The 12424-nt window shown below is 37.6% G+C and overlaps 1 protein-coding gene across 1 annotated transcript in view; it reads right to left on the reverse strand.

The window, feature by feature from the left end:
* Positions 1-3352: 3352 nt before the first annotated feature.
* Positions 3353-12424, reverse strand: part of LOC122997590 (neurotrypsin-like) — a 32972-nt gene continuing 23900 nt past the window's right edge. Inside the window, exons 10-14 of the mRNA XM_044373842.1 lie at positions 9703-9844; positions 8819-9097; positions 8395-8517; positions 7269-7549; positions 3353-5397 (exon numbers count right to left, since the gene is read on the reverse strand). Coding sequence (XP_044229777.1) covers positions 5078-5397; positions 7269-7549; positions 8395-8517; positions 8819-9097; positions 9703-9844 — 1145 coding nt within the window. The 3' untranslated portion in view covers positions 3353-5077. The remainder of the gene's footprint in view (positions 5398-7268; positions 7550-8394; positions 8518-8818; positions 9098-9702; positions 9845-12424) is intronic.

The following is a 12424-nucleotide window of genomic DNA, read 5'->3' on the forward strand; positions in this document are numbered from 1 at the left end:
CTGTGTGTTTTTTGCTTTGTACTGTTTATTGTTGTGCTGTTGTATGTTTTGATCGTGGGGGACTGTGGATGTAAATTGGCTTTGAGCTAACTCTAGTGCAGTGCATCTTTTATATTAAAAACTGTACACTGTCCCAATAAATAAATACAATAAAAATACAATAATATTGGACATTATCTGTTAATATTTCTAAGTGAGCAGGATTGTAAATCTGTATTTTAACCTTAACGTCTTTTCAAGTGCAAATCACCAAATACATTATTACTGGATCAGACTGTGAGCTTATAGTCATGTCTCTTTGTCTTGATCTATATATTGTTTATAAATCTCTTCCTATATTTATCATCTTCAGTTGCAGTTGCATCATCATTAAGGAAATGTAAGTCTGGTAAAAAAACAACAACAACAACAAACAAACAGAACAAAACAAACAAACAAACAAACAAATAAAAATAACCACAGCTGATAACAACACTGAATAAAACATAATATTGTGAGTCCATGAGTGTGGACATTGGGATTGGGCGCTCCTCTGCTGATTGAACAAGTCTGATCAGCTGTTCCAGAACCGAAAACTCATTTCTATCTGAAAATTAGTTCATGTTTGGGGTTCATCCTAAAGTCATGATCATGATCCAGCCAACTGTCAATAAGCTGCACTTTAGCAGGTGTGGTTTTAAGGACTTGTCACTCTTACATGTTCCAGATGAACATGACAGTTTCGAAGAACCAAAGAATCCAGATTCATGTCAAATTGTCAACATTTTAATCTGAATAACCCGCTTATTCACGTACGAAGAACAGGGCCCAGTCTTCAGACTTATATGTAAAAACTGATTGTTTAGAGCCACTTTTTAAAAGAATGCATTCGTGAAACTAAACCATTTATAATCTCTGGTAACTCTGCAGAGTTTTTTACTGAAATTCTGAAGTAATTTGATACTACAGTACACTGCTGACCAAACTGTGCAATACAAGTAAAGTATGACCATTATATTCACTAATAATTAGGACTTGAACTATAGAAGGCATGTATAAACAAGGACGTGTGTATGCTTTGTCTCATTGGTGTCAGTGGCAATTATTCATGGCACATTAGATAAATTTCATCCACTAAAGATGACAGACATAAATGATAGAAAGTAATTTATATCAGCGGGTAAAGCTATCAGTATACAGTCTCCAGCTGGGGAGCATATGAGTGTAAAATAAGGAGTCATGAGCATTTTCTCACACTTTTACTGTACAGTGACAATTGAAAATTCAATAAAATGTTGCAGGTCCAGGTCTGAGGTATCTCAGCTTCAACACCATTTAGCTTATTAACAGCCCATGCGCTAGTTCAAATGAAAACTAGAAGTTTTTCTCAAGTATACAAGATCCAACAACAAGTGCTGGCCAGACGTTCAAGATTTCTTGTTTATCCTAATTTTTCAAATAGTGGGTATGTTCTTTATGTACCTGAGTTAAAGTGAGAACCAGGCTCTGATCAGACACAGGTTCTCTGCATTTTAATTATATCCTAGTAACAATTCTCCCTGTTCAAACGGACAGGAAAAAAATCCAAGATTTGTATTTATGTAACACAGATAACATGACGTCATTTGGAAAAAAAAAAAAAAATCTAAATTTTATTAGTGTAAGCTGAAATAGGGTGCTAACTAACTAAACACCCCCAAATCTATTTAGGAAAAAATGGTGATTATGGACAGTCTAGTTGAAGCTGTTATATCAGAATTTTATAACTTATTGTTATCCAGTTCCATAGATAACTCTTGTCATTGGCTTGCACTGAGATTCATGCTCAGTCAATAAGTACTCGACTCAGATTAATACAGTATAATTTGTAAATGCAAACATATGTCACTCTGGTAAAACTGGATAAATATAATAAAAAACATTTCAGATTTCTGCACTAAATGCACCGAAGTGAATGGGACATTGTTAAACTGTATTTGGCAATGCAGAAAAATAGAACTCCTCTGGAAGGAGGTAAGAAATGAAGTGGAAAAGATTATTTCTAAAAGCATTCCAATGCATCCTAAGTTTTTTATTTTAGGGTTGTATCCAGAAGAACACAATTTTATTCATAGGAAGATGAATAATGATAGATCTTTTTTTCTAAATGCTAAATAATTGATTGCACTGTTTTAGAAAAAGACTAACAGAGCAATTACACAATGGGCTAGGCAGATGCTATTCAGTCTTTTGTGTTAGAGAAAAGTTTGGGGATCATTTATTACTTTTGTGAAGTGTGTGGACTTGATGATGATGATGAAGAGGAGGAATTAATCCTCCTTGGTGTAAACCCTGCAGACTGTTTTGTACAGCATGAGCTCTCACACAACTATATGAAGTTAATCAGTGAAATGTTATTTGATCATTTATTTTCAATTTACATGTATTCTACTCAGGATTACCAATGTATAAAAATATTGTTTTGTATTTGAGTAGCAATTGGTTCTATGTGTTCTATGTTGTTATTTTTTAAGTGCCTTAGTGTGTGCTTAATTTTGCTTTGTTTTGTTTCTGTATTTCTATGTGTGCATAAGGCAACAAATAATACATATACTGTTTTGTTTTTTTTTTTATCCCTGTATTCTGTTGTGTTAATTGGCTGTCTGCAAACTTAATCCTTCCTCAATCTGTTTCACATTAAACACTAGCAGGAAATTCTGAGTGTCATTAAGAGCAATTGAACATTGAGAAAGAACAAAGTACAATGATCAGCATAAATTAACTAGTGAGAACAGTATTTGTGTTAAAAAGAAAAGGTGAGAGCAACAGAGAAACGGAATTAGTGTTGTGGAAATGTACATTAAAGTGAATTGACCATGTAAGCCATTAGTGCAGGTATTTTTGTAGGATTCTTTTGAGAATTTTACAGTTTTACAGAGTATGGGTCATACATTGTGGGGGAATTTGTTTAGAATTGTAGAGAAACTAATAATTTGTTTTGAAACATTTATTGAATGGCACCTCCAAAATGAACAAAAAGCTTCTTTTTTTAAATTTAGCTTTACAGAGACTAGCCAGCTAGTCTCTGTTAAGAGTTTTATGGTTGAATACATGTTCTGTAGCTGAGGCACATAAATGTCCCAGAAGCATGGCTGCTTACATCAATGTTTACATTTCTCCAGTCATAAAGTGGAATGTGGCCATGTGAGAATTAACACTACTTAAATAAATACAGTTTAACAAAATCAACATTAAAACATTAAAAAACTTTTTACATTTTTAACTGTCAAGTAGTTGACAGTAACTGTAGACCTGTAATAAGTTAAATCTTAGCAAAAAGAAATGTGTCAACAATCATGGTTAGAATAATAATGAATAATGATTTGACCTGTGGTTTTGGTTAAGAGATGCACACTTGGAATGTTGATTAAGCAAATAACAAATAAAAAACAAATTCATTATTGAAACATATCATTCTTCAAAGATTTTTGTTTTTTCCCCATCACTGTCATTCTGCCTGCCTGCATGAAGTTCTTATTTACAGGTGACCAAATGTGATTGTAAGGCATGCATTTTAGTGCAATTTCATTGAGCTTTTCACATGACTAGCTTATTATAGCACTATTTAAGTAGAGGTCTTCATGAGTCCACTGGGGTTACTATTATCTGAGACTCCACTCAGACTGGGTCCAAATTAAAATCAATGTAATAAGGTGGGGCAGGGTCCCGCTATATTGCAAAAACGTCTATATGTTAATAGTGGAAGCACCTGGGGTTTTAGTGATACTACTGGGCACTGGGTGCCTATGGTGGCACCAAGTGCCAGACGTGTTCACAAATGTCCAGTCCACATATGGTCCTTGGGTCAAACATTTTGCACCAAATGAAAAGGAACATGGCAGGTTTAAAGTCTAATTTGAGCTTAATTGGTGGAACATCATGTTCATCGTGAACATCAGAGTTGGACCCATGAAGACCTTTAGTAGCTAGCCATGATCATATGCATTTCCACTCAGCCTCACAGCAGAGGACTCAAGTTGGTTGCAAGTTGTGTTTCACTCCTATGTTCCTGATGATCCTTTCATCCAACAAACAGCAGCCTCATTGGTTACTCATTGGTCACTCTCCTATAGCTGTACTAGAGCTGTAATTATTGAGTAAAACTGATGCTGCTGCTGCTCCACATGAAAAGCTTTCCACCGACAAACCACACGAAGGCTATTATTGTGAAGCAGTGCAACCTTATTTGTCAGTAGGGACAGGAGGGTAGCACTACTAAAGTTTGAAAGTATGCTTCAAACAAAGTGCTTGTCAGATTGTTGAACAGCATCTGAAACCCCTCCGCCTATATCTTAGCAATGTTGGAATTGGGGAGGAGAGGGCACATCTGACCATATTTGTAGCTCTCTGACACTGACAGTTGGACAATCATGTGACCCTCATAAAGTGATTGGCCACGTATGCAGATGATTGTTTGAAAGTGTGCACTTTTCATCACTTCTTAGCCCTCACTATGATGCCAGGCTTTTCACCCCTCCTTCAAGTGTGGCCATTCGGAACAGTTATACACACTTTTGCCTGCAGACATGTTTAGACGAAACTTGCACAAACTTGTTTGTTTGAAGCATACAGAACCCTAAACTTCTTGTTCAATAAAAACATTGTCTACACAGGAAGAGACTGACATTATTCAGTGCTTACCTATTGCAAGCAAGCAATTAAATAAGCAGCTGTTTCAAATAACCAACTGGTTAGATGAAGAGGAGCAAGACAAAGGCATATATTGCAGTTTAGGGGAGCATCAAGTACAACTCATCATCAATAAGCACCCTTTTACTCATGTAAAATCTGCATCACAATATGGCACAACACAAGTGTTCCTAGTGTATAGCAATCTGACATTAGTCCACACCATGGAAATAATATAGAGCATAATGCCATTTACATGCTTTTTGAAGTGATGGGGGATAAAGAAACAGAAGACTGAAGTGCTTGGTGTAGGAGTCCAGGAGGCACGACACAGACACAAAGGCCATTAGGCATACACCTACTGCTACCAGCCCTGAAGCCACTTAATGACATTAATGACACTGGTAATCCAAAGTGTTCTTCCCCATCATCAGTTCTTGTAGGGTTTGTTGATGACTTTGTCAATCCATCGCAGGAACCTGCTAACCCGTGTGTACACCCCAGGGAAGGAGGGGTTACCGCAGCCATGACCCCAGGAGATGACTCCTGTCAGCATCCATCGGCCCCCCTCCCCCTGGCAAACCAGTGGACCCCCACTGTCACCCTGACAACTGTCCACACGGTGGTGCTCTGATAGGCTCCCGGCACACAGCATGCGGCTGGTGAAGCGATCACCATATCTCTTTTTACACTTCCAAGCAGGGAGCAGGGGAACCCAGGCTTGTAGCAGCGTGCGGGAGTACTCTGAGTCTGAAAGCAGAGGCAGACAGGAAAAAAATTGATTACCAGGAGAGTAATACCAAAGTATTAGCTATGATGTATGCAATACCAATGCAAATGTTGGATTGAAAAATGTGGGAAGACTGTAGGGAATAAAACTGAGTATGTATGTATGTAAGTGGTTCCTACTTTTTCCAATTACTAAAATTTCTAAAATGTATGTTTATGGTGACAAAAGCCCTTATTAAAGCCCTTATCTCACATTTTCTGTGAGATTATTATATTTCTCTTATCTGTGCTGCTCACAACAATTAAAAGTGTATTTTAAAAAATTCAACAGCACTTTGCAGAAACAATATCCTGATTACTCTAAATAATCCATAGACCTTCCATTGGAACTATTTCTACTGACGAAATAGTCCCTATGAAAAATGTTGTGTTCTGTGGATTAGCGGGGTTTCAGACCAAAAACACCCCTGTGTTAAATCAACACAGAGGGCTGCATTGGTGGGGGTATGTTGCTTTCTGTACTGGTGAGATATAAAATACGATCCAGGCAGTCCAGTTTGAGTAACAGGTCTGTAAATCTGAAGGTTTTTCAGAAGCCCTTTATAATACTTACATACAGGATTTTGCAACTATGGAAACTTATCACATTGGCAACTACTTTATCTTTTGTCCCAATGATCGCAAGGTAAACAATAGAAATATCTGTAATAATCTGTTCACGTTACAAAGTAATCCACCAAGAATGTGCGTTTCCATGTATGTGACTGACCAATGCAGGGCCTTGCCAGATTGACATCACACTGAATTGTTTTGCCAGAGCTCAAACTGATGTCAAGCTTCACAGCCTACAGGCATGTATACCAGATGGATATAATGTTCTTTTAAATGCACAATATGTAACCTCTGCTGCTAGGGTTCTCTCAATCAAAACAATAACAAAAGACAGAGTTTGATGACGGTGTGAAGTAGTGTGGGATCATAGGAATTATTGTCTTTATTGTTAAACAACCAGCTACTGAGGATGTTTTTACTGGGAGCCGAATTATCCACAGAGGTCTTCTCCACTCCAGAACAAACAGATCCAGTGATTAAAACAGGTGAATACAATGAATAAAGCAGTTTCACTTAAAAAATCTGTGTTTCTCTGGCACTGTTCAGTGGGCACAGGACGTAAGGAGGGGCTGCTAGCTGAGCAGCTGCTAGCATTTGCTCAGCTTGTTTCTCTAACTTAAGATACAGACGTTCAGCAGGTTTTTACCATTAGCCAAATTCGCAGAGGTCTCCTCCTCTCCAAAACACGGGGAATAAAACTGTAAAAACAGTGAGTAAAGCAGTTTCATGTTGAAAATCGGTGTTTGTCCAACGCTGTTCGGCGGAAAGAGGACATCTGGGAGGGGCTGCTAGCCAAGCTGTTGCTAACGTTTGCTCAGCTTGTTTCTTTGATAACTTAAGATCCAGATGTCCAATGACTAAAATCCTTCATTCAGTTAAAATATATGGTTAAAGATCTAAGAGAGCTAAAGAGTTTATTGTAAACTGTGGTTTAAAACTGAATAAAAGTCAATTTATGACAGTTTCTGGCAGGCAACCACAACGCCGATGTATTATCTTGTTTGCGTATACTCTTTGGTAGATGCAATGTGGCAGACCACCACAGTGCCAGTGCCATTTGGGATAATTTAAGTACACAACTCAACGAAATATATAACATAGGTCTGGTCATTTTTCAACATTTCATTGCAGAATAGTTACATAGCTTTAAGTTGCCGTCATTAGTTGATTAAGATACCAAAGGTAATATATTTTTCTCCAATTTGTAACAAGAGTGTAATGAAACACTTGACCCATTTGAGGGCAGTGATCAACATATGACAGTCAGAGCAGTGATGTACCTGTGATGCCCCAGCCAGTGATCACACAGGCAGCAGGCCTCTTCTCCCACTTGTTGCCTGGCTCTGGCAGACATACTGCACCAGTGTGAGGGTTGAATGCCACACAGTTGCCCTCTGTGCCTTTGAGTCGCAGCAAAGCGATGTCGTACTCCCACCCCTGACTGTGGTACTTTCTGTGGATAACAATGCGTTCGGGGGACAAGGTCCGTTCAAAGTCGTCCTGCTCCTCAGTGTGGTAGTCACCCAAGCGCAACACATAGCGAGTTGGGTCTCTGCCAAACCTGGAAGAGCAAAGAAAAAACTGAAATAATATTCTTCAGAAATGCCCACCATTTAATATGCTGTCAAAATTACAAGGTTAATACTAGTTAGCAGATTGGATTTCTAATTACTTATACATTTGAGTGACTCAATTAAAAAATGTGGTTTAGACTTTTCATATTGATCTTGTGTGGGTGAAATAATAAGTTTCAAAATATGTATTGGGTAAACAATGCAACCAAATAAGGTTTACAGTTTACAGAGCGCCTACATTTTACATATCCTGCCAAAATATTTGTCCGTTTTAGTGAAGATTATGTGGCCCATTATTATTTGATTTACTTATGTGCTTGTACTCTGTTTATATGTAAAAATTGTTATATTTAAAATTACTACTACTAAAAATATTCTTTGTATGGTGTTGATATATTTAAACTCAACTTCAGAACAATTTATAATACATGAACTTTAAGTAGTGCTTTTAGTATGACATAATTTGAGAGCATTGTTAATACAGTATAAGCAAACAAAAAACAATTGTATGTGTACATTCAAGTCTCAGTGTGTTTGCATTATGTTGAAAATCCATTAAAAATTAACTATTAGTGTATTTTTGTTATGCACAATAATGACGAAGTTCAACATAAGCGATTTAAATTTAACACAAAGTAAGTGTGCTTATTTTCAGTGCATGAAAGTATACTAAAATGCTTCCAAAAATATACCTTAATATACTTTTCCTCATTGGAGATATCCTCTGGAGATATCCTTTATTAATGCATAGCTGGAGAGGGACGCATCCTATTTTTATCTATGTAATGTCTGTAATGGAAACAAGTGACCATCAGAGGGTGCTGTCTACTACCTCTTGAAGCAGTGGGCAGCAGTCACAACCCAACATGGGTTTATAAGGGATGCTCCACACAGAGGATGATTGCCTTTAGACTGAGACCTGAGCCACAGAGACACCTGCCAGGGCCACTCACCCCTGAAATCACACACACACACACACACACACACACACACACACACACACACACACACACACACACACACACACATACACACACACACACATTCATTATATTATATTATACACATATACCAAACTGTACTATGGTAGTTATTCTCTTTTTCCACCATTAGATTCAGACTCTTATCCCACATTTTTAAGTCAGACAGGATAATTAATAGCACCTGTTTTACCCAGTTTAGATAATTGTGAGTGTATGTGAATCTATTAAGATTTCATTGGAGTCAGAGTGCTGTATGGGTACATGTATACTAACCTCAGTGACTTATCTCCTCCTATGATCCTGCGTCGCCGACGCTGGTTATTGAGTCTCAGGCCACAGGTATACATTGCCAGGGTGCCTTCTCCCATAGGATCCAGAGTGTAATCACAGATAACACCAGCATCCTCACTGTGGCGACAATCATGGCCATCTCTACCCTCAGCTGCACACTGGCCTAAAGATGACTCATTGCCCGAGCATTGAACGTTGTCCAGATGAATGGGACCTTGACCCTCACCAAAGTACGCCATGGATCGAGCTTTAGCCACACCACTGGTGGGACAACAAAGACATGCATCATTGCTGCAGCATTTGTTAAATGATTTTCTGTATTATGTACTTTAAATTTTTATTATTTTCAGATTCCCATTTTCTTTCTTTCTTTCTTTCTTTCTTTCTTTCTTTCTTTCTACTGTGATAGTACACATGCATAATTCCATAATTCAAGCCCTCACATGTTTTAAATGATATATTTTTTACAAAACACACTTTGGTGTTGAAACATTACTTGGCTCTGGTTTTGCTTGTCATCTATTTTGATTGTGAAAAGAACTGAGGTGGAATCCAGGCAGTGTTACTTTGCCTGATGCTCCTTTTCTGTGACTAACTGATTATTTGTCAGAAGCACCTTAAGACTACCAAGACTTACAGCATGTGTGTTTAAACTTACTGTATGTTATTTCTATTCCCTTTCAATTGGGTTGTTAGTTAAGATTTCTACATGGTTATAAACATGTAAATGCTACTAGCATGGCTAAAAAATGCTTCATGCTTCATGCTTCCAAGAGGATGATGCTTCCTTTCCATTTTGGACAGTCCATGAGGTTTTGTCTAGCTTTCTTAGGACAAACTATAAGAGAAGGTGTAATCATACTAACGTGAATCCCAGCTGTCTGCACACTACAGCTGCATTTACATCATTCCAGCCATCATCACATACGCTTCCCCACTGGCCATTTATGAAAACCTCCACTCTGCCCTCCTTCCTGCTCTCTCCAGAAACCAAACGCACCAGTGGGCCTGCAAACAGACATTATAGAATACATTTTATGTCATTTCTGGCAATATCATTTTGGATTACATAGTGCATATTGTGTTTTGGAGGACAGTTGTTCATGCTGTGAGATTTTCTAATGCTTTGCCAATATATCCTGAGGAGTGTTGATCTTTTTTTTTTGAGTTTTACCACATTAAATGTAAACATCAACATGATACAAGAACAAAAGTGTTTATATTTGCACCCATTCCCAACCCTGCAAAAAAACAAAACCAAAAACAAACAAATAAAATAAAGAATTACAGCAGTGCATAGTTTCCCTACAGTTCAAAATTATTCAAAATTATGAGTTCCCAAAAACTCATATAAGGGCTCCATCACCAAGCAAAGTTCTTGTTTTTCCTTTTTATGATATAAGTAAGTTTCTCCAAAGCTAGACAAGCTGCCAGTTCCTTTGTCCACATTCCCATAGCATGTATGTCCATGCTAGTGGAAATAGTGGAAATTATCCTTCTGACTTGTAAAAGTCCAAAGTCAACAAGCAGCCACTGTTGCAGAGCCACAACAAAGTCTTCAGGGTATATCCCAAGAACAAAGAGTTTGGCTTGAAAAAGAACATCCTTTCCGAATATAAGGCTTATACATTCAACCACACTCTTCCAGAATTGCTGTAGGTTTGTACACTCCCATAAACAATGAATTAATGTACCTTTTTCCCCCTTGCACTTCACACAAGTATCTAGAACACTGGGACATACTATATATGACTTAACCTGGCAGGTGTAAGAACATGCCATTTTCTGCTTCATGAAGCTAGCATTTTGGTAGACGAATCTTTTGAATTTGTTAACAATAAACCATAAAACAAAGAGACCTGATCTTTACCAGTCATATGAATGACTGGTGAAGGGTGTGGATAGGATAAAAAGTTTCAGCTATAAGTATTTAAAGAAATGTTTTTTCTGAATATATTTATGTTTCACACAGCTGAATATATGTCAATAAATGACCTTCTACATATAATAAATAAATAAAATTTCTCCACACCTCTGTTAAACCACACCTTAAATACACCATCTGCCCTCCCAGGTGTAAAACAACTATTATCATATATCAGGCAGAACTGTGACAGCATGGGTGTGTTGCAAACATGCTGATCTGCAGAGTACCAAACTAATATGTTATTTCTAAGAAAAGATTCTTTGTCTGTTTTTAACTTTTTAACCCTTGCTGAATATAGAGCTTTTTATTTTAAATAAGCTAGAAACAGTATGACGTCATCTCCATACAAAGATACATGATGTTCATGACCACAAATAGTTATACCTGAGATGCCTTCAGGAACACTTATGGCCATAGCTAAAGGTTCAATGGCTAATACAAATAACAATGGCAATAAGGGACACCCTTGTCTGGTCTAACATTGGAGATGAAATGGTTGAGAAACATTATTATTGGTTAGTATCTCAGCAATTGCGTCTGTGTATAAAATTTTGATCCACAAATTTGTACCAATCCCAAACATTGGGAGCACATTGAAAAGATAGCCCCACTCTATCCTATGAAAGGCTTGGCATGCATCTATGGATAACACAGCTGTATCTTTAGCGTTATAGTTTTCATAAAATATATTCAAGACGGGTCGAATATTATGAAATCTTTGTCAGTTTTTGACAAAGCCACTTTGATCATTTCAAACAAGATGTGGAAGATATGACTCTAGTCTTCTGGCCATGGCCTTACAAAAGATTTTAGTATCACATCCCAGTAAATTAATAAGTCTAAAAGAAGAGCACTCAGTTGGGGGTTTGCCTGCCTTAAGGATTAAAATTATCACTGCACGTCTCAAGGATGATGGAAGTATAGGACTCCTCATACATGGCCAAAAGTGGGCCAAGAAATTTTTCCTGAACTTCTTCGAAAATTCAATAGGAAAGCCATCTGGTCCTGGCATTTTCCCACTCTGCATACTGCAAATGGCCTAAGATATTTCTTCTGTTGTTAGACAACTGTTCAGTTCCTGTTTTCCACTTTCTGATAAAGTCTGAAATTGCAACTGATCCAAGAATTAATTTTGAATCTCTAAGTCATTTGGGAATTCTGTATACAAACTGTCATGATATTATTGATTGCCCTGTCAGACCACCAACAATTTTCCACATTTTTCTCCTTGATCATAGTAAGATTGTTTAAGCCACATTAAACTTCTAGCAACTTTGTCTATTGATAATTTATTATATTTGGCTCTAATAATTTGTAAGTCCTTTATTTTCAATGAGTTCACAGCTTCTTCCCTCAACTATGATCCATCTCGACATGCAACAACATCCAATATTTCCATACATTCTTCTGAGGCAAAGACACCACTCCCAGGCACCCTCAGATTTAACCTTAAGCAAAGCAAAGTGACCAGCTTAGCCTCTCTCACCCCACATTTCTCTTCGTTTAAATTCGTATTTGAGCCCTTTGGAACCCATTCAAACCTACATAACCAATGACTAGCCCACCACGCTTCTCCACAAGACCCGCTCCTCACCACTGAATCAGGCAGAGTCGCAATGCGTTCCTGGTTGCACAAGTCAGCAATTTCTCCAGAACCATAC

Source organism: Thunnus albacares, chromosome 14 (assembly GCF_914725855.1).
Source record: "Thunnus albacares chromosome 14, fThuAlb1.1, whole genome shotgun sequence".
NCBI classification, from domain to species: Eukaryota; Metazoa; Chordata; class Actinopteri; order Scombriformes; family Scombridae; genus Thunnus; species Thunnus albacares.